Raw genomic sequence first — 22355 nt, 5'->3', positions numbered from 1 at the left:
GCCCAGGTACCCTCTGTCCCAGATATTCAAGTGACTGAGTCTGGGGGTTGGGGCAGCCGGTGGCCCAGAAGGCGCAGGGTATGGGATGTGTGAAAGTCGGGAGTAAAGCTCTGAGGAAGCCAGGAATCTTGGTGGCCTCCCTGTCGTTCCCTTGTCTGTCTGTCCTGCCCTCCTCTGCCCCCCATTCAAACAAGTGGCTCCCCCAAGGAGTTTCTGGAAGCCGCTGTGAGTGGGGCAGTGGGGTCAGGTGGTGGCTGGGTGCCGGCATCAGGAGTCAGGGAGGCCAGGAGCTGGGGGATGGAGTTGGCTGTAACTCCTCCTGAGGTGTGGTCCAGAAAAGTGGCAGGATGAGCTGAGGACTCCAGGTGCAGCCCTCTTCCCTGGGTGGCCTGGGAGCGGGGCCATCAGAGCACCCCATGAGTGGCTAAGGTCTAGCCAGAGTTTGGGGAGCAGATCGACTAGGTCTCAGGCAGGGGCCAGGGATCCCTGCCCTAGGCTGGGGGCTGCCCCCTCCCCTGGCCTGGCTCCTGCCGCCCGTGCCGCCGGTGAAACGCTGTTGACATGTCCTGAATTATTAAGCACGGGGTGGGCTCCGGAGCACATGCTGAGCGGAGCGGCTGGGGCTGCGCGGCGTGGCGGAGCAGCTCACTCGCTTGCTCGCAGGGACACACGCAGGGGCTGACAGCTGTGCTGGTGCTGATAAGGGAAGCCACAAGGAGACGATCGAGGAGAGAGACAAGCGGCGGCAGAGGCAGCGGCGGCAGAGGCAGCACCAGGGCTGCGGAGCTGCTCGGAGTGGGAGTGACTCCCCCACCTCAGGCCCCCACCCTGTCCCCATCCTCCTCCAGCTTGCCCTGAGTTTAGAAGAGCAGCCGCTGCCACCACCGACACTCCGGAGGGCACCGGGGGCTGCTGGCCAGGGAGGGACAGGGGCAAGGAGGCTCTGGCCAGTCCCAGCAGCCGGGGACAGATGCCGATCGAGATTGTGTGCAAAATCAAATTTGCAGAGGAGGATGCGAAACCCAAGGAGAAGGAGGCAGGGGATGAGCAGAGCCTCCTGGGGGCTGCACGGGGGGCAGCAGCGCCCCGGGACCTGGCCACCTTCGCCAGCACGAGCACCCTGCACGGGCTGGGCCGGGCCTGTGGCCCAGGCCCCCACGGACTTCGTAGAACCCTGTGGGCACTGGCTCTACTCACCTCGCTGGCCGCCTTCCTGTACCAGGCGGCAGGCCTGGCCCGGGGCTACCTGACCTGGCCTCACCTGGTGGCAGTGGACCCCGCTGCCCCGGCCCCAGTGGCTGGCTTCCCAGCTGTCACCCTCTGCAACATCAACCGCTTCCGGCATTCGGCACTTAGCGACGCTGACATCTTCCACCTGGCCAATCTGACAGGGCTGCCCCCCAAAGACCGGGACGGGCACCGTGCCGCTGGCTTGCGCTACCCGGAGCCTGACATGGTAGACATCCTCAACCGCACTGGCCACCAGCTTGCCGACATGCTCAAGAGCTGCAACTTCAGTGGGCATCACTGCTCCGCCAGCAACTTCTCCGTGGTGAGTCCTGCCAGCTGGCCAGCCTGGCCCGGGGTGGCCAGAGGCTGGTGGAGGGTGGTGCGCGGGGGCATCCTCAACCGGGTTTCCCTTCCTTCCGCCACCAGAGGCTGGCCTCGAGTCTTCCCCAAGCTTGGTGTCTCCCTCTGGCTGCACAGCCACGGAGCAGGGGACACTCAGGGGCTTACCCTGGCACTGCTGCTGCTCCTCTTCTCGGCTCTGCTGCTGCTGCTGCTGCTGCAGTGCCCCGGGCTGGGGCCAGGGTCCTGGAGTGGGCCCAGGGGCCCCACAGCTGGTCAGCAGGCAGGGACGGGGTGCACCACGCCAAGGCTGGACCAACTGACCCCACGTTTCTTCCGTGACTTCTGGACTCTTCTTTTACCTAATGCGGGTGATGGGGAGAGGGCGTGTGAGGGGGGCTCCAGCAGGGGAAGGACTCAGACTGCCTCCTGGAGAGCTGGCCCGGCCGGCAGGCTGGGTGGCGATGATCTTCGTGTACACTGGGCACCAGTGTCCCTTCTGTCTCTGTGGCTCTCACACACACCCCCTTTCACAGACTCCCTCACACATCCCTCTTTCATGCTGCCCCTCTGGCTTCTCCCACTCTCCGGTCCCTCCCTCCGCTCCCTGGTTCCTGCTGCTCCCTTGCCCGGCTCTGGCTCTGACACCGAGAATCACTCATTCACTCTATTCAACTCCTCGGTGCACGGCTCGCCCTCACTGCTGCTCGGCGCGCACACTCACACCCCTCCATGGCTCCGGGCCACGGCAGCACAGCCCGTGTCACACACACTCGGTGTCCCTGCTACTACACTCACGTGCACACGTACACACCCACACATCTGGAGAGCTGCTTAACTCTGTGCTCACATCCCACCTCTGACTTAGCTGCCAAGGACAGGGTCATGCTGTGGGCGCCGTGCCCTCTCGTGGCGACCCCCCCATTTATCCCGACCCCTGTTCCCCAGGTGGGGGCTGTTGCCACCATCTCTCACAAAGCGTGAGTGTGGGGGTGTGTCTTGCACGCTGTCTGTCAGTGCTCCGTCCGCCCAGTCACAGGGTATCTATTATTCCTGGTGCTTGAGATGACTGTCCCCAGTCCAGGTTACTCCCTGTACTGTGTACATGTGTGTTTGCACACACGTTACCACTGCCCAGACGCATATGTACGTACATGTTGTCAACATGGTGCCCACTCCAGCCCCGCCTCCGGGGCCAGCCTGAGAAATGAGAGTAACCCATCTCTTTCCTTCCTCACGACCCGGCCACCCCAGCCCGGGCTCTCACCCAGTCACTGCCTCAGTATCACCAGGAAACCTGCTCCCACCAAGCGCCTGGCTCCCACCACCCCTGCATCCCCTGGGTCCTCGGTCACAGGGATGGAGTTGGCTAGAGATGGAAGAAGAGACAGCGGGAGAGGATTGCGCTGGGAAAAGAGTCAGGGGCACTGACCTACTGTCCAGCTACAAACCCCCTCTTTTAGGCAGAAGTCACCTCTCCCAAAGCCAGGCTGGGAATCCCCCAAAAGAGGTGGGGTGCGGGGTGTGAATGTGGACTTTCAGACCCATGGGGCTCCTCTATACAATATCCTCACCGAGTTGGGGGGACAGAGCCCAGTCTTAGCAGGTGTTGCTGGGGCAGAAATCAATGGGGGCTTTGTGTTCCTGAGTGGGAGTTTGTGTCCCAGGCCCTGGCTGGGGGTGGAAAGGAAGGAGGAGAGGGATGAAACCTCAGTGGGAGGGAAGGAGAGGAAGAGATGGAGGGGCGAGAAAGCAAGGTGAGGTGGGCAGGAGTTTCCTGCTTTCCCATCAGGAAAGGAGCAGGTGCCAGGGGATGTGGGGAGAGGAAGTCCCCTGATTGAGGCTGGTGAGTCTCTCTGAACCCTGGGGACACCGAGTAGGGATAAAGGCAGGTCTCGCACAGGCCCCGGGGCTGGAGGGTGGAGGATACTTCAAGTTGTGGGTCTCAGCTCTGGGGCTGCTACAGGACAGTGAGGGGGCAGAGGGGACAAGCAACCACTGAGGGGCAGGAATTCCCCTTTGGGTCCTGCTCCCCCTGCCCCCCACCCAGCCTAGACCCCATGCCTTGCTGTCTGCACCCCACCCCAGCTGCTGAGTATAACTCTCCGCTGGACTTGGCGTTTTAGGGCTGAGCCTGCCGCACATCCCCAGGGTCTGGGTTAGTGGGTTGGCATGGGGGCCCATGGCCTATGGCAATGGAGGAGATGGGGTGCATTGTTGCAGCATGATGGGAAGAAGGGTGTGGAGACGAAGACAGGGGGTCTCTGATGAGGACATGAGGTCCATTTGGCACTGTGGTAAGAACAGGGAACCATGACAGGGATCTGTGGTGGGGAGATGAGTACAGCGACCAGTGGGCGGAGAGCCTGCCAGGGCGCGAACGGTGATGTGCTCAGCGACAGGGACAGGCCTGGGTAAAGGGGCTGCTGTGTGTTTTCTGTTGCTTTCCTTGTTTCCTCCTTTCCACTCCCCACTCTGCCGTGACCTTTCCTCCGGAATCCAAGTTAATAAATGTCACATTTTCCAGCCTATTTTTATTCCGGGTAATTCACCCTCCCCCCAGTCCCCTAAGCTGCTGCTCATGCTTCTGTTACTACTGCGGTCGCTCCCCCCCCACCCCACATTCCCTGACATCCCCTCACTGACTCCCAATCACTCACTCACTCAATCCATCAACACGGTGTTCCCAACACCTACCAGGCTCCCTGCCAGGTGCTGCGGGGGAGAACAAAGAAGGGAAGCCCTGGTCCCTAGTCCCTGTCCTCAAGCAGCCTATAGTCTTGTGGTGCAGTGGGGACAGAGCCACTCCAAAGCTTAACCAACCATGCAAGAGTCACCCAGCCACGCAAGCCAAGCAGTGTCACGAGGTGCCAGGATTAATTGCTAAACTAGGTACATGGATAGTAAGAGCCTAAGTTAGAGAGGAGAGGAGACCACTCTGGGCTGAAGAAAATTGGGAAGGTTTAAGGAATGAGCCAGGCTGGGCTGGGCGAGGTTTGGAAAGAGAGGAGCGAGAGGACGGGGAGAGAGAAGAGGTGGCACCTGGGTGAGGATGCTCTCGCCTCTTCACTCATGCCCCCCCACCACCTAGCTCCCCCAGCTCTTCTCCTCTTTCCCTGTCCCCTACTTAATCACTCTCATGCCAACCCACGCCCACCTCCACCTCCTAATTTCGCCGCCACCTTCATGTTCGCCCTTTCCTCCCGGATTCCTTCTGCCATCTGCTACCTGGCTCCAGTGCTCCAAGGCCCATCTAGACTCTCCCCACTGCGGATTGCTCTCAGCCTGCCCGCTTACTAGAAGGCAGAAATCACTCTTTCTTCCCAGGCATCATTTCTTTAGCTGTAAAATGCAAGGATGACTCTAAAATTCAGCATCTCCTCTCAGCTGGGGACTGTACGGTATGGCAGTCAAGTGTGTGGGTTCTGGAGCCAGACCATGTGGATTCGAACCTTGGCTCTACCCTTTAAGCTGTGCGCCCTTGGAGGAGTCAAAAGCTTCCATAAGCGTCAGTTTTTGTAGCCATTAAATCGAATATTAGAACCTAAAAAATGTGGGTGGTTGTGGGGATTAAAGAGAGAGCTTAGCCCAGGACCTGGCACGCACAAAGTGTCAGCTGTCAAAATGCCACTGCCCCGACTCCCAGCTTTCACCTGACTGTGCCCAGCACCACCTGCCATTTTCTCACCCATCCACTGGCACCTTCGCTGCTCTCCAGCACCTCACCTCCCCCTTTCCAGACCCTCAGGCCCCCCCTCTCTCCCTCCCCTCTCATAGCACTCCCTGCTAAACAGCCCTCCCAAATACTGGTGCGCATGTGGGTAGGTGCAGGAGTGTGAGCACACACTTGAGATCCCTGCTATCCCACAGGACATTCTGTGATGACAGAAATGTCCTGTATCTGCGCTGCCCCACATGGTAGTCACTAGCCACCCGGGCTATTGAGCATCTGAAACGTGATTAGTGTGACAGAGAAAATGAATGTTCCCTTCAAATAGCCACATGTGGCTAGCGGCTGCCGTATTGGACAGTGCAGCTCTGGTCCTAGGAACGAGGTTCCGGCTGCCAGACTGGGCGGGGCTAGGAACTCCAACTGGTATCAAAGAATATAAGGCGACAGCTGCGCGCTGTGATTGGAATCCTGGCATCGAATCTCCGGGCTGAGGTCCCAGGTTGAGCTGAGGATAGGGCCTGCGTCTGGGCACATCGAGATATTTGGAAGCACCACACAAGCAGTACACCTTTCTTCCTAGGTGCAGGACATGACCTTGGTCTTTTCCATTCTATTGTCTGGAAAATCAAGGCACAGGGGAAGTGGAGAATGAAGCCTTGAGGAGACAGGGGTATAACCCTGTCCTTCTCCCTGGAGGGCAGGTGACCAAGGACCTGTGGGCGCTTCACTGCCTCCATCCCCCCCGGGCTCTGACTTCCCTCCCCCTTCCAACCCTCCTTCTGCACATGCTGGTGACTGCCGAGACTATTAATCACTCGCCCTGTTGTCTTCCTCTCTACTAATCAGGCACAATTAGACAAGGCCTCTTCCAGCTGGGCAGTCCCCTCCCCGTCCTCCTCCCTCCTCTCCCAGCTCCACCCCAGCTGCCACCGGGACAGCGCGGAGGCAAGGGGAGCAAGGTGCAAGCTCTCTATCACTCTCTGACTTCCCTGACCCGCTGTGGAGGCCCCTTAGCAAACCCCTGCCTTCGGTCCACGCTTCCTGCTGAGCCTGTTCCCTTCCCTGGTGTGGTCAGGCTGATACTGACGGTCTCTGCCCTGGCGTTGGTCATGGGAGGGGCTACTTCCGCATCCCAACTCCATGCCTTTGCCACTGTCTCCAGAGGCCAGAAGGCCTTGGCCTTCTTGACTGTGGAAGGGACGGCGTATGCACTGAGGTTAGTCCAGGGCTCTGACTACCAAACGAGCTCACCTCTCATCCCCATCCCCTGTCCAGCCCTCTGTCCCCTCTGGTCCCCTTTTTTCCTGAGGCATGAAACTTGAGAACATTTGATTCAACATCTAGTTCAGGGTTGGTCTTGGTCCTGCTTTCAGAAGCCAGGCAGGTCAAGCCTGGGAGGGCACACAAACAGGGGAGGGTGGGCCCTGATGAGACCTAAACGTCTCTTATCCTTGAATGGAGCTGCCCCCCACCCCCCAACTTGCCCTATGGTTAGGGACGCCCAGTGTTGGTGGGGGTTAGGGAGGCCTTCCAAGTTAGTCCAGAGAAGCCCTGAGCCTTGATTACTTTAATAACATGTTTTCCCAATTAAAAAAATAAGACTCTGAGGACTACCTACAACTCAGTTACAGAAATCCAGCGTTACTAGCCCTCACCTGCCACCCTGCCACTGGCTGCTGCCCCTGAAGGGGGCGCTCTCAGACGAGCTGATGCTCATTGGCCAGTGGGGTAGGCAGAGGGGGATTTGAGTGGGGTTGGCTGAGCACCTCAGGGCAGAGGCTGTTATTGTTACAGAGGGCTGGTCCGCAAGGGCAGCGGGAGGGCCGTGAGGGACGTGCCCCCACCCAGCCCCACTTAGCAGCCCAGTGGCCTCTTCATTAATCAGGAATCAGCCCCGAGCTGGGCTCATTATCAGCTCAGCTTCTCGCGGCACTGCCGGAAGATGCTGATTAGCATTTGGAGAAATGGCCCCCACGTCCCCCACCCGTCCGTCCGTCCTCCCTCCCTCTATCTCCCCTACCCGTACCCCTTTCTGGACTCCCACCCCGGCCCTTCTGCTTCCCGGAGGAATCTGCTCCCTCTCGTGGCTGGCGGCCGGGTTGCCTCTGCTCGGCCCAGGCAGGGGGCAGGAAGGATCAGGAATGGGGGGCAGGGAGGCGGGAGCCGCCTAGGAAGCCCTGGAGCCTCAGGGTTGCTCAGGCTGAGACCCCTGGGTGGAGGGGGGAGAGTGAATGCCGGCCGCAGACTAAGGTGGTCAGGTGGAGATGGGGGTCAGTCACCCTGCAGGAGGGGAGGCGAGGGCAGCCCCAGGCTGCAGCCCTATCAGCCTCTCCCAACAGTGCCCCTCCTTCAAGCAGCCGGAGTGGGGACAGCCGGAACCGTGGCCCAAAGGGTGGTTTCTTGGGATATGTATTTGCCAATCATGGTGCAGGTTGAGGGTCTTGGAACCACCCCAGATGAATGGGAGTGTAAGGCAGGAGGACGACGGGCACCCAGAGCCCAGAGGGTGGAGGTGGGAGGGCTCGGAGGGCCGTGTTTTCCAGAAGGGAAGAGGGCGTCTACACGTCTTACCCTGGCTGCGAGGCCAGGGGATGGCAGCGCTGGAAATCGACCCCCCACCTCTAAACGTTCACCGTGCCCTTGGGACACCCGGTTTGGGGTGGAGGGAGAGCCGTTCCAGAGAGACAGGCCAGGGCTGCAGCAGCCGAGGCAGCAGCGAGAGTTCAGAGAGGAGCCACGGGATGATTAAGGGGAAATGGAGGATTGATTTAGGAGGAAAGATTAAAGGAGCTAAATCCGTGGCGCTTGGCTCAGCGGTGACTAAGCGTGGACAGGATAATAGCTTACAAATGTGTGAAAGGTGTAAATACCAAACGGGGGAGGGGAGGCGGCTAGGCGGGCCAGGGAAGCCGGGCGGGGGCTGGGCAGCCTCGGGGTGGGGCGGGCTGGGGACCCCTGGGGACGGCCCCATACGCCTGGCCCTTCTCTGGTGGGATTGTCTAGGGAGGAAAACGGGTTGTCGGGGACCCCAAGTACCAAGCATAGGTTCCGTTTCTGATGCACAGCTTCGCCGGCCAGGTGCTGCCCCCAAGTCACACTCCCACCCCCCTGGGGACCTGGGTCGAGGGTTCAAATCCCACCCGAGTCCCTCTGCGCCCCCCTCCCCGGGCACCAGGCCTCTCCCACCTCTCCCGGGCCCGCCAGGCGGACCCAGCTCTGCAGGCCTCTCTCCCGGCCCCCGCCTCGCCGTCCAGCCTCTCGCCCCCTCTCCCCTCCCGGGCCGGGCGGGCGGCGGTGGCTCCCTCCGCGGTGGAAGCCTCTGGCGCCGCTGTGTGCGGAGGTCACTTTGCCGAGGAGCCGGGAGCCGAGGGAATGCAAATGAGGCAAACCCAGGGAGAAGGGCGGAGGAGCCCGGAGGAGACGCGAGGGAGGGCGCTCGGGTGCTTTGATGGATGCCTGCCCCGCGGGAGAGAGGGGAAGGCGGAAAGGCGCGCGGGGCGCTGGGTGCAGCCCCCTGGGTGGGGCTTTCTGAGCGCGGGTGGGCCCGGCCTGGACGCCAGGGTACCCGTGCGGGGGTGGGGATGTGGGGGCGAGGATGGGATCTGGAGCGGCGCCCATCCACCCACCGCCACCACAGCCGTCTTCTCAGTCTTGGCTCCTGAACTCCCGTCCAGCCGTGGGTTTGTGCTCCACTGTATAAGCAAAACTCTTGAACGCCTAACTTTGCATCGAGGGGCGGGAATGTCAGGGAAGGACTTCGTTACCAATTAAAAATATTCCCGCCTGGAAAATTGACTTTCTAGGGTTTGAGGCTTAGGCAGCCGTTACCTGGCAATAGGTTTGGCTGTTTACCTGCGTCTTGGAGCCCCGAGCTCTCCTCTCCGGTGGAAATGCGGTGCTCGCCCGGAATCACCGCGTTCTGCCGCGCCGCCCCAAGCTGCCGCCGGCTGCCAGCCCCGCCTCAGCCTGGAGTCGTACGGCCCAGACCGGGTCCCTACTTTTCTTCCACCAGCCCTCCCACATTTACATTTGAACAAATCCTGCGCCCATTTCCTCCCAGGCCTACAGCACTGCTACTTCGGGGAGGAAGTCACCCTGAAAAGCACTCGAGTGGCTGTAGGGGTGAGGGGTGGGGCCCTGTGTTGGCCGTGTGGTGAGAGAGGGCCCAGGCCTGCTGGGAGAGGGACATTGTCCCTCCGTCTGACAGCGGCATGGGATTTGGCTTGCTGGGGGGGGGGGGGGGGGGGGGGCTTTACTCTCCAGCCCAGTGGAACCCCTGTTCCACTGTCAGAGGACTGGCACCTGCCCCCCATCACAGCACTAGCCACAACCAGCAATGATCGAACTGTACTGTTCGCTTTGTGTTTTGGTGCCCACTGCTCTGCGCCTGGCTCCGAGTGTAAGTGCTCAATAAACACTTTTGCACGAATAAATGTCTGCAGCCAGACAGCGAACTTCTTCAGGGCTGAGACTGCTTTGTTCTCTGAATCATCCCGGCACCAGGCACCGTGCCTGACCCACTGCACAGGCTCAAGGAACAGTGTGGGGCACATAAGCGCTGTCGGAACACACACTGTGTCTTGAGTGCCTACTGTTTGTTGGTACGATGCCAGGCACATTCATCACACAGTGGCTGTGAGCGCAGACCAGCACCAGGCTGCCTGCCCCTCCCGTGCTCCCCCCACACACACACCCAGAGGACCTCAGTTCTTGTCTGTAAAGTGGAGAAGATAAGAGACCTCCAGTTTGGGGTTTCTGTGAGGGTTAGGGAGTCAATAAAGAAAGCACTGAGGACTGCACTTGGCACAGAGTAAGCACTAAATGAATATTAGCTGCATCTCTCTCGTCATGGGACCTCGGAAGGGTGCCTATTATTATTCCCATTTTATAGATGAGAACTGGAGGATCCAAGAGGTTGAATGACGGGGTCCAAATCCCGCAGGCAATGAGAGCAGGGCCCAGATGTGAACTGGGCTTCTGGCCTGGGCCCCAGTGCTGCTTCCCATCTGGCGGGAGAGGCCTGTCTCAGAGCCTGGGCATTCCGCTCTGGTGGAGTTCTGTCCTCTATGAAGCTATGTCTCCCCAAGTCGACGAGAGAGCCTTTAGCAAGGTGCATGAGGCCCCGTGAGAATGGGCCTGGTATGAATCCAAGATCAAAATGGCTGCACCATCCTGCCAGGAAGCTCTGCGCCCCGAATAAGCTTCCACTTTTCTTGAACTGATCTCTAATCCTCATGACTAATGTTAGGAGAAGGAATCCCCATTCCTTTTCTGCAGATGAGCAACCCAAGGCTCAGACAGGTTAAATCATGCATCCAAGGTTGTTTGCCCAAGGTTGGTGGCAAAGCCAGGATTTGAACCCCATTTTGTCAGGCTTCAAAATATATGTGCCCCTTCCCCCACGTTATGAGCTTGTGTGGACGTCCCTGGTGCCGCATGCAATGGTGCTCTCGGCCCCAGCTTGGTTCTTCCTGGTCTCTACGGTATTCTTATTTCTGATATTGAGGCATCATATCTGTGATTTCACTTTGCAAATGGCTTTCATATATTTTGTATCTTTTGAAACAACCACCCTATGAAATTAATCGCGCAGGAATTCTATCTTCCCTTGATAGATGAGGAAGCTGAGGCCCCGAGAAGTCAATCAATCACTTTACTAACCAGGTTTACATAGGTCATCGGTGGTGGAGCCCAAGCTGGGACCAGGGTCTCCTGACTCCCTGGGGGAGACCGAGGTTAGTGGAGAATGCTGAGGCCACTGGGTGGGGGGACTGGGCTCTCATTTTGAATTTGCCCCCCTTTTTGGTGCAGCACCTTCGGACATGCACCTGGGCAGCTCCACACTTCTGTCTTGGCCTTTGTACAGTGAGGGTTTGGACTGAGCGACTTCCAGTTTTCTCCAGCTCCGACACCCCAGGCTTTCTGAGTTGGTGCCATCTTTCTGCCTCTGCCCCTCCTCAGGACAGAGAAGGAGGAGACTTCAAACCTGGGTGCTTCTGCCACCCCTGAGTAAAACTGGGCCTGGAGCGCTCCAAACTCCGGTGTATGAGGATGCACCCCCTTCCACTGGACCCCAGGGGAATGCAAGGCTAAGGAGCAACGATCCCAGGGCCTGATTGAGAGGCTTGGGGCTGGACTGCAGCAGAGGAGAGCTGAGGGAATTGGAAGGGAGGGTGAAGCTGCCATGGAAGAAGGGGGATGCCAGGGCCTTGGCAGAGGCCGGGTGCCTAAAGCACAGTGGAGATAAAGCCCAGGCTGCAGATTAGCTCCCGGATTAGCCCAGCCTCTGCCGTGCTTGGTGGCTCCTTATCTCCTGAAGGCTGGGCCCTCTCCCTCACAGCTTTGAGTCCTGGACCCGCTAATTGCCTGTTAACCCCATGGGCTCTGTGACTACAGGGAGGATGCAGGGGTGGGGAGAGGTGGGAGAGAATGCAGGCAAGCCAGCCGGAGGAAATGGGAGCTGTGGGTAGATGGGACTCAAGGGACAGAAAAGCCCCATGTTCAGGTCTCTCTGGACCCCCGGTCATCACCTGGGGCAGACCCGGAGGAAGGGCAGGGTGAAGGTGGGGTGAACACCAGGGAAGGGTTTCTAGCTTGGTCAGGGGGAGCAGTGTCAGGGCCAGGGAGAAGTCTAAGAGGAAGACAAGAGATAGAGTCTGGACAGCTAAACTAAGGGACAGAGAGGAGAGCAAACAAGATGGACAGCAAAGGAGCATGGGGTGGGGTGAGGAGCCAGGACAACAAGAGGGAAAGACAAGGGCCAGGGGGATGGACAGGCCGACAAAAAGCAAGAGACAGAAAAACAGAGACCAGATGGAGGATTGATTGGATGCTGAGGACAGACAGGCCAGGAGGAGGGACTTGAGAAAGACTGAGATCAGGGGACAGAGGCTGGGAGACAGGCCTACCCAGAGCAGGTCCAGGCTAAAACTAAAGGGGGGGTTGGTCTGGGAGGGACAGGCAGAGGCTGGCTGGAAGAAAGGTGGTGGAGAGGTCCAAGGATCTTCATGAAGCACGGATTCTCATCAAGCAGCTGTCCAGCTTAGGTCCGGAAGGGCTCTGAGAGGCCATGTACTCAGCCTGGAACCAGGAGGGTGGACTTGGAAACTAAGGCAGAGAGCAAGGAAGGGCACAGAAGAGGGAGGGCCAGGCTGAAGGAGGAGGTGGGGTCTGAGATGTGGACAGGGTCTGGGGCTGAGGGCTGGTGGCGGGTCGTCTGGAGACAGCCCCTCAACCCATCAGCGCACATCTTGGCCTGGAACCTGCCCCTTTGCGTGGCCGAGCCTTGGACTCTCAACTTCTGTGCACACACCCTCCTTTCAGGCCAGTCCATGGGGAGACGGCAGTGGCCAGCCAGTGGGACCCTGTGGCTGAGCGGTCGTGCCGTCTCCATGGAAGAAGCTGTGGGCTGTGCTGCCACAAATATTCTGCCACTTAGGAGCTGGCGGCTCCACCTGCCACTGCCTGCCTGGCCTGGGGACCGTCTCCAGAGCAACGTTCTGCTCTGCCCAGCAGTTGGGCCTGACCTGGGCTGTGCAGGTGGCCTGGCCCCGCCAGTCTGGCCTGTCCATTTCCCGAAAACTACACGCATCAGACCCATCCCCCTTTGTCACAGCCACCTCAAGGCCGGGGTGCCAGATAACTGCTCTCCTCCAAAGCCATGAGAGCCAAAGCCGTCCCCACTGGCTTGGCCCTGCCCAGCACTGGGCTCAGTGCCGTGCAGTGTGTGTCCGTGTGCACCTGTTGGGGACATCAGGTAGGGAGGCTGCCCAAACCCACCGAGGGTGAGGAATGTACCTGAGTCATTCATTCGTGGAACACTGCCAGATGATTTAGAAGCACTGTTTTGGCACTGAGCTCCATTCTGTTTGAGTCTCATTTACTTGCTGTATGTGTGTCCTCAGCCAAGTCACTTTTCCTCTCTAAGATTCCTCAGCATCAGATGGAAGCAATGCTCTCACATGGTTGTCTTAGAGGCTCAAGGGGGAAAACAGACCGCAGGCCTGTAGCACAGAACTGGGTACAAAGTGGGGGTGTTTGGCAGTGCTCATTTTGCACTTCTTTCCTCTGCCTCAGGCCTCCTTCTGCGAACTGCACTAGGCTCTGGGGGTGCCAAGATGGCAACGTGGGGCTCCTGGCCTCTGGCAGCCCACCGTCTCATAGATGAGGTCGAGCTGCGGAAACACCAGGAGTTGCTGACGGGCAGGGCTCTGCTGCCATGATCCAGCACGCTGGGGCACACGAGTGAGCAGCTCACCGCCCGGGTCCCCCCTGCAGCTCATGTCTTGCTTAGCCTCTCAACTGGAGCATTCACTCAAAACTGGCTGCATCAGCGAAAGCAGATTCCAACATCTTGGCCTGGAATAGGAAGAGGGTGGGTGCTTTGAAAACTGAGGAAAATACTTACATGTTCCCTGCTGCCTTTCCCACACCGCTGGGGACACATAAATCTTGCACCCAGTCCCCTTCAGGGTCCCCCTCTCTGCAGGGAGAGCAGTGGGTCTGCCTGGACTCTCCCCACTCCATCTGGGGCCTTTAGACTCAAAGTGCAACCTGCAGGTGGTTGGAAATGCAGACTCTGAGTCCTGCCCCCCCAACATGCCCGGAATCTGCACTAACAAGATCCCGTGTGCACATGGGCACACCGAAAGTCTGCGAAGCACGGGTCTGGGCGATCTGGGCCGCTTGGTGTACCTCTCCAAGCCTCAGTTCCTCCTCAGTCCAACGTAGGGTGGTTGTGAGGATGCAGTCGGAGTGAGTATGTTAAGCATTTATCGCGGTGCCTGGGCCAGAGAGAGAGAGCACTGGACCGTCCGTGACGCCTACTACTGGCCCACCCACGGCAGGGAGTTGGCCACTGATGAAACGGACTTAAGAACCGGAAGCCAGAAGGTGGTGAGGATGCGGAAGCAGGAAGGGAGGGACAGGAGAGGAAGTGAGGGATTGAGAGTAGCAGACATGGAGAAGGAAGAGGGAGGAAGGTGTGGAGAGGGGTGGAGTGGACGGGAAGGAGGGATAGGAGACGAGGGGATGGTGCTGGGTCACATCACGGCTGAACGGGGCTGGAGCAGGAGCTGGGACTTGGAGGGGGCGCCTCCCCAGAACAGGTAGAGTCTTGCATCTGGATGAATTACGCCTCTCCCACTGACTAGTTGTGTGGCCCTTGAGTAATAATCAGCTTAATTCGACCCACCTGGTACCAGGGTTGCCGACGGGATGAAATGGGGCAGCGGTAGGCGTTGCCGTGTTTTGTGCACGCATGGTGTGTGTTTTGTTTTAGGAACCTGAGGCAGGGTGTTAGAACTATCTGAGAGGGGAGGATCCGCAGGGTTATTAACCTAGTAAGGATGGGAGACCTAACCTCGCCCCAACGCGAGGGTGCCCCAGCCCCCCACTTCTCAGAACTGCTCACTCCCACCCAGCCCCTCAACCCAGCCCCTCTGAAGCGAGGCATTTAAGATAGCTTTTCCCTAACATGCCTCACGCCGTTCCTCCCAGTTTTTGCCAGTGTAAATATGTTCCCAAGGAAAGGGGAGGGGGAGCGAGAGAGAGTGATTGAGTGCGCTGACCCCTGGCCCCCAGGGACGGTGCTGCCTGTGATGGCTCTGACACGGGGGCTTGTCTCTGTGGGGTGAGCCTGGCAGGGGACACTTGCTCTGCCTCTCCCTCAACCTCCTCCCACCCAGCTGCAGCCGCAAATCCCCACCTCAGCTGCGGCCCCACCGTTGCCTCGCCCCGCGGTTGCCTCGGCATCCATCGCCGAGGCGCCAGCGCCCTCTGGTGTCTATATTGGGGAACTCTCCACCGGTCGCTCTCCACTGGGTCGAAGACGTGGGCTTCGGTCTGTGCTGCAAGAACTGCTGATTTTGTCCTTTGCGTTCCGGGAGCGCTGGGCGGGGTGCTGGGGGCACCAGATAGAGTCACTGGTCCTGTGCAGCACAAAGTCTGTTGGTGGGGAAAGGAAAACACTGAACTAGGAGACAAACAGATAAACAATGTTGTCCCAGGTCTTTTTATTTTTAAAAGATTGTATTTATTTTTTAGACAGAGGGGAAGGGAGGGAGAAAATGAGAGGGAGAGAAACCTCAATTGGCTGCTTCTCACATGCCTCTAACCAGGGACCTGGTCCACAACCAAGGCATTTGCCCTGACTGGGAATTGAACCTGTGACCTTTGCGTTTGCAAGCCAAGTGCTCAACCCACTAAGCCACACCAGCCAGGACTAGTCTCAGGCCTCGATAAGCACTTAGAGCCAACCAACAAACACGCTGATTGTTGGGTGGGGAGTGAAACTGGGGACGTGTGTGGTATATGAGTGTACATATGAGGAAGGGACACTTAAGCTGAGGTTTGAGGGATGAACAGCGAGCTGTGCCAAAACGGGAGGGGGAGGCATTCCAGGAGAGGGACCTGCCTGAACAAAGGTCCGAGGAAGGAAGGCGAACCACGAGTTTGAATTTGTCAGAGATCTGGGGGTAGAGTGGCAGGAGAGATTGGCAAGGGTCGCCTTCCATGGTGACTTTCAGGCTAGGGGAGGAGTCTGGCTTTATTCTGCAGGAAATGGAAAGCTGTTGGTTGCAGGGACTTTAAGCCAAGAGGTGACTGGGTTGGAAGGAGCTCTGGCTGCCATGTGAATGGCCGGGAGGCAGAAGCAAGGACGGAGGAAGGGAAACTGGTGAGGAGTGCACTGCCGTGGCCAGGTGGGAGATGACGGCAGAAGGGGAGATGCAGTGTGGAAGGAAAGTGAGTAAATTCTAAATAGATTTCAGAAGTAGAATTGCCTGAGAAAGCTGCTGGTGAGGGAGAGGAGGTTTCAGGGATTCTGACCTGAGCAATTTCATAGATAGCAGAGGCCCTTATGTGGAGGAGGAGAACGGTGTATGTGAGGGGCCGGGATTTGGGGTTCTGCTATTGATTTGTTAAGCTGGAGATGCCTTTAATCATCTAAGGGAGGATATCAGCAGAAAAGACGGAGCTCAGGTGAGAGGCTGGGCTGTAGATTGATTGCTGGAATATGGGACAGGGCTGCCCAGGCAGGTCTGGTGACCCTGGCGGGGGGGGGGGGCGGGCAGACAGGAAACCCTAAGCATAAGGAGTTGTCTTAGCCTCTCCTTCCATCTCCCCTTCTCTCTCACACCCTCCTCTCCCCTGCCAGGTCTATACTCGCTATGGGAAGTGTTATACTTTCAACGCGGACCCACAAAGCTCCCTTCCCAGCCGGGCTGGGGGCATGGGCAGTGGCCTGGAGATCATGCTGGACATCCAGCAGGAGGAGTACCTGCCCATCTGGAGAGAGACAAGTACGTAGGTGGGGAAGGGACAGGGCCAACCTGGGGGCTCTGGCCTGGTCCGCCTGCCGGGCATGGCTTTTGAAAGCTCCCCATCTTCGCCGTGCAGATGAGACGTCATTTGAGGCTGGCATCCGAGTGCAGATCCACAGCCAGGAGGAGCCACCCTACATCCACCAGCTGGGCTTCGGCGTGTCCCCAGGCTTCCAGACCTTCGTGTCCTGCCAGGAACAGCGGGTGAACACCTCCAGCTGGGCACTGGGTTGGGCGCGGAGCCTTTGGGTTTAGAGAGGATGCTGACCAGACCTGTCTTCCCAAAGCTCACAGTCAGCCAGTCAGCCAGTCTGCCCATGAACTTTGCCTGGGGCTGTGAGCACTGGAGGGCTGGATGGGACTCCTGGGCATGACCCCACCCCATCATGCCCACCTCTGCAGCTGACCTACCTGCCTCAGCCCTGGGGCAACTGCCGGGCGGAGAGTGGGCTCAGGGAGCCTGAGCTTCAGGGCTACTCAGCCTACAGTGTGTCTGCTTGCCGGCTGCGCTGTGAGAAGGAGGCCGTGCTTCAGCGCTGCCACTGCCGAATGGTGCACATGCCAGGTGGGCACCCCACCTCCCCACTAACCCTCCGGGCCCCCCCACCAGGCTCCAGAACCTCCAGGAGCAGCGCACTGCTCATGGGCATGGGCAGGTGCATGTGCGCAACATGTGTGCATGCCTGTATCCATGTGAGTGCATGTGTGCCTGGGATTTTATGCATCTTTTAACGTGTGTGGAGTGCATATACATGCACAATGATATGCATCTATGCATACGCATGCTCATGTACTTCTGTACCTGTGTGCTTGTGGGGGTGGCATGCATGTGCTTGAACACATGCATATACATGTGCTTGCAGGTGTGCACTTTTGTGCTTGCATGCATGATCATGCATACAGTCATGCCTGCACATGCATGTGCAAACATGCCTGTTTTGGTCATGTGTGCGTGCATGAGTGTGCTCACATTGGGAATGTGGTGGAGATTGGGGATGGAACCCTAGACTCCAGGAATAATCTTCTCTCCTTTTAGGCAACGAGACCATCTGCCCACCAAATATCTACATTGAGTGTGCCGACCACACACTGGGTCCGTGCTGCCTGCTCCCTCTCTGCCTCTCCATCACCCTCCTCCTCACCTCTCTGTCCACCCTCCTCCTAACTGCCTTGGCTCTCCTCCTCCCAGTCTTTCCCTGGGGGGGGGGTTCTGCCTGGGGGTCGAGACTTATCCCATACCTCCAGGGGTCTGAAGACCTTTTCGGGTTTGGACATTTGGGTAAGTGGAGGCAGCAGGGTGAGGGGTTGCAGAGAACCCAGGCTTCCTGTCTTGGGTCAGCAAATGAGCTTGCTTTTCTGGGGAAGTGAAATGACTGCTTTCTTGGTGTGAGGAAAAATGCACTGCTGGCTCTCAGTGTGGGGAAGGCAGCTGCCATCTGTCCATAGGTCCTGTCTGACCTGCAGTTTATTTACTCATTCATTCATTCATTCATTCATTCATTCTTCATTCATTCTCTAGGCACTTACGGCTGGTGCTGGAGGTGAGAGGGGGAACAAGAGTCCTGCTCTTGTGGAGCTCACTGCTGGGCATGGCTGTGGATAGGCGTGACAACACTGTGTGTTAGTCCTTGTGTGGGGGAAACCGAGGGATCCTGCAAGGCCCCCGGGGCGGGGACCTGGGACAGCAGGGAGGATTCCTAGAAGTGACAGTCACCCAGGTGGAAAGGGGGCGTGTTCTGAACAGTAAGAACAGCACACGCTGAAGACCTTGTGGCCAGGGAGAGCGCGTGTCTGGCATGCTGCAAGATCAGTGTGCTGAGGGCAGAGGGCACAGAGGCGGAGCGGAAGCCTGGGGGAGGGGAAGAGTAGAGGAGGCTCTGGGAAGCCACAGTGGCTTAGGGCATGACAAGAATACTATCTGATTTTAGGAAGGTGACTGATTAGATGTGGGAAGTGGATAGTGGGGAGGGAGACCAGAAGCAGGGTGACTGGTAAGAAAAGCAGTGCAATAATCCAGATGATGGAGCCGGGAGGGAGTGTGGCGGGGCACTGAGACTGTAGAACCACATCCGGACCTTCTGTTCTGTGCACCAACTGTGCCCATCAGAGGTGATCGAAGAGCATCCAGTGAAGGAACAGCTGTGTGAGTCGGGATCAGTGACCCCCAAGGGGTGGTGAGGCTCCTCAAAACTAGCACCTCCCAGGGGGCCTTACTCCCTCAGGCCTGGATGGGGGCAGGAAGGGAGCCCCATTGGAGCCCAGGGAGAGCCGTGGCTGTCCCAGAGGGCCAAGGTACCGGAGCCGTGGGTACCAGGGGAGGGACGGAGCCTCTGCTAACTATGGCCCAGCAGTAAGGAAGCTGGGAAGAGAAATAGCCTGGTATCTTCCCCCTCCTTGCCTTCCGACCCTGCTGGGGACTCCCATTGGCCAAACCAAACCCAAAGCCAGAAGATGAGGGGGTCTAGGTGATACATTTGGCAGAACTCAGCCTCCTGGCCACAGAGAAAGGTAGAGGAGAATGGAGGGTGGATCTGAGGGGCTAAACAGAGAAAACCCAGCATACTGAGCATACAAATTCTATCCATCCACTTGTTCTTTTGTCTGTCTGTCCGTCCATCCATCCATCCATCCATCCAACCAGTCACCTATCCACTGGTTCATCCTGGCTTCCACTCTAGGTCCCTTGGAGTGTCTGAGGCCTCATGTGTTTGGTTAGCTCTGGTGGATGGGCCATGCCCTCCCTCTGAGCCATGAGGACCTCCTGCACTAGGGAGCTGGGGGACAGAGGGACAAGCCTGTGAAAGGGTGCCTGGGAGCTTAGCCTTCACCCGCTTTCTTGGATAGTCTCAAGCTGGTCCAGGACGGGACCCCCATCCCGTGTCCTCTGGGCAGTGCCAGGGCTGGTCAGTCAAGGCCCTCAGTGCGGACATGGCTGCCTCAGGACAGCCTCTGCAGCTGGCGGGCCTCTGGGCCATCCAGCCCTCTTCGCCCCCACTGCAGCTGGTGCCTCTGTGTTGCAGACTCCCTGGGTGGGGGCTCCGAGGGCCCGTGTTTCTGTCCTACTCCTTGCAACCTGACCCGCTACGGGAAAGAAATCTCCATGGTCAGGATCCCCAACAGGGGCTCAGCCCGGTACCTGGCCAGGAAGTACAACCGCAATGAAACCTACATTCGGTATGTGTATGTATGTAAGCGTGTGTGTGTGTGTGTGTGTGTGTGTGGTGGAGGCCACCCTCAACAGACCCGGTGCATGGTGGAGATGGGGAGCAGGGGGCAGCTTTGTTAATAAGAAGTCTTCTGCCAGGAACACTTTTCACAGTCCTTTTCTTCTAACAATCCCTACCCATCCTCCAAGTCCCATCTGTTGTCTCCACCTCCATGGAAGCCCCTGGTCCAAATGCCTTTCGCTTGAGCTCCCAAGCACCCTGTACCTGTCGCTGTCATCGTACATACCTATTGTTTTAGAGCCCTCTGTTATGTGTCTTTCTCCCCCAGCAACCTGGGCCGTTGAAGGCATGTTGAGTGAATGCCATGGTGAGGGAGAGAAACTGGGAGGGCTGGGAGAGGAATGGGGTGGCCTGCAGGAGGGACCCCTCCGAGCGCTGAGTCTGGTACCTTGCAGCCAATCTACAGATGCTGGGCATCCTCTGAGTCCCAGGCCCAGGGCTGGGTCCTGTCGGGACAGAGGTGATTACAACACAAAGCCCATGGCACAGTTTGTGGATGAAACCATGTGTGGCTGTGTGGTGCTGCTCCTCAGGCCCCAGGAGAGATGAATGTGCATGGGGTAGGGAAGCAGGGTAGGTGTGAGCTGGGCCTCTGAGGACCCGGGGTCTGTGAGGGGAAGAGAACGGAGGAAAGGGGGCAGGCATGCCAGTTAGAGAACTGTGGGAGGCTGTGGAGACTGGCCTGAGTGGGGAGGAAGGGCAGTGGGGGGGGTAGATGCAGATAAGAAGGTAGGTTGGATAGGAAGGCACAGACAATGCAACATATTATGGGTAGTCTTGGAAGTCTGGAAGAAGAATTTTGGAGTGGACTATTGGTCATAGGGAGCCATTGAAGGTTCTAGAGAGGCACAGGAACATGAACACTATTTGCTGCTTTAGAGAAGGCAGGTGGGAAACTGTAGGCCCAGGCTTTTTTTTTTTTTGCTCTCCCGGGACTTTTGCTAACCTTCAGAGTGTGAAGCTAACACACATCTGGGACCAATTCCCCTTACAGCCTTTGGGAGCCTGAGGGGAGTCCCTAGCTTCCCTGCACAGGGGATCTTGGATAGGCACTTCTGGACCTGGGATGTGCCTGCCAGCCAGCTGCCCCCTTGGGAAGGTAGTCTCACGTGGACATCCTGCTTCCTTTCTCTGCAGGGAGAACTTCCTTGTCCTAGATGTCTTTTTTGAAGCCCTGACCTCTGAGGCCATGGAGCAGCGAGCAGCCTATGGCTTGTCAGCCCTGCTGGGTGAGGCCTGGCCCAGATTCCGTGGGTGTGGGCCAGCTGGGCCTGCTCCTTCTGACCCTGCTCTTGTGATCCCCAGGAGACCTTGGGGGACAGATGGGCCTATTCATCGGGGCCAGCATCCTCACACTGCTGGAAATCCTGGACTACATCTATGAGGCAAGGAAGGGGCCTGTCTGGGGCCACCCGCACAGCGAGGAGTGGGAGGGGCTCTGAGAAAAGCAGAGGGGCAGTGCGAGCTTCCTGGTGGAGCGGGTCTGGCTGGGGAGTCCAGCTCTGGGTCTTTTGCCAGAGTCCCCTGGCTGACTGGGAGGCCTGAGGGTTCTGAGAAGTCAGGAGAAAGGGATGGGTAAAGAGGATCAGGGGTCCTAGTGGGGGGTTTGCTGGGCAGCAAGTCCTATAACGTGAGCCTGGTTAGTCTGCCCCTCTCCTCTACCAAGTCTCCTAAGCCCACAGCTATCCCCCGATCCTGAATCCCAAGGTGTCCTGGGACCAACTGAAGCGGGTGTGGCGTCGTCCCAAGACCCCCCTGAGGACCTCCACGGGGGGCATCTCCACCTTGGGACTGCAGGAGCTGAAGGAGCAGGTGAGGGTGAGCCTGCAGGGCGAGCAGCAAGCTCCTTTTCCCGGGACTGAGTGCCCCCATGATTTCTGGACTAGCCCATGAGAGGGGGTCCCTGGCCCCCGTGGCGCCTCTGCCGCAGGGACACAGAAAGGCTGGCTGTATGGGTCTTGGGGGCATGGTTTGAAGTCTCCCACTTCACCTTGCAGAGTCCCTGTCCAGGCCGGGGTCAGGCTGAAGGTGGGGGAGCCAGCAACCTGCTCCCCAACCATCACCACCCGCACGGCCCCCCAGGAGGCCTCTTTGAAGACTTCGCTTGCTAGGATGATGCTGTGTCTGAAAGGACCCAGGAGTCTGGGACTCCTCCCTGGATCTTCCTGCTCCTGGGACGGAAGGCCTGGGGGCAGCCCAAGGCTGCGGTGGGGAAAGGGCGATGGTGCTCCTAGGAGAGCAGAGACTCAGTCCCTATTCTCACCAACTGTGGCACCAGCTGCTTCGCACAAGGGTCCTTCTTGTCCCTACTCCCCTCCCGAGGCTGGTGCCCAGGGAGGCTGGAGAGCAAGCCATGGGCCCCCAGGGAGGGGAGAGGGGAGAGAAGGAGGCAGAGAAACCCCAGAAGGGGTGGAACCCTGTGTACATTTGTATATATTTAGGGAGGACAGGGTGGGGGTAGGGGTACAGATATAGAAGGTAGGTGGGGCCATGGGGTGGGTGATTCGGGGACAGCCAGGGTCCCAGCCCTACAGTGTCAGCAGGGGAGGGTGGGCTCCCAGGAGT

At 58.5% G+C, this 22355-nt stretch overlaps 1 protein-coding gene across 1 annotated transcript; it reads left to right on the top strand.

Moving 5' to 3' along the window:
* The first annotated feature begins 159 nt into the window (after positions 1-159).
* ASIC4 (acid sensing ion channel subunit family member 4) lies at positions 160-22240 on the top strand. The gene is made up of 10 exons (XM_037143564.2): positions 160-1552; positions 16398-16542; positions 16640-16767; positions 16966-17128; positions 17600-17656; positions 19584-19737; positions 20928-21019; positions 21096-21175; positions 21498-21602; positions 21788-22240. The coding sequence occupies exons 1-10, from the start codon at positions 971-973 to the stop codon at positions 21899-21901; spliced, it is 1620 nt and encodes a 539-aa protein (XP_036999459.2). The 5' UTR covers positions 160-970; the 3' UTR covers positions 21902-22240.
* Positions 22241-22355: the final 115 nt, after the last annotated feature.

The sequence above is a fragment of the Artibeus jamaicensis genome, unplaced genomic scaffold (genome assembly GCF_021234435.1).
Source record: "Artibeus jamaicensis isolate MK-2021 breed Jamaican fruit bat unplaced genomic scaffold, CSHL_Jam_final contig_1015, whole genome shotgun sequence".
Classification (NCBI taxonomy): domain Eukaryota; kingdom Metazoa; phylum Chordata; class Mammalia; order Chiroptera; family Phyllostomidae; genus Artibeus; species Artibeus jamaicensis.
Note: the sequence above shows the minus strand (reverse complement) of the source record. Positions and strands in the feature narration are given on the sequence as shown.

Excerpts from the sequence above, each read along its gene's own strand:
- ASIC4 (XM_037143564.2), top strand. The coding sequence starts at position 971 with ATGCCGATCGAGATTGTGTGCAAAATCAAATTTGCAGAGGAGGATGCG. Across the intron at positions 16,543-16,639 it reads GCCCATCTGGAGAGAGACAA|ATGAGACGTCATTTGAGGCT; the intron begins GTACGTAGGTGG and ends TTCGCCGTGCAG. Across the intron at positions 17,129-17,599 it reads CCGAATGGTGCACATGCCAG|GCAACGAGACCATCTGCCCA; the intron begins GTGGGCACCCCA and ends CTCTCCTTTTAG.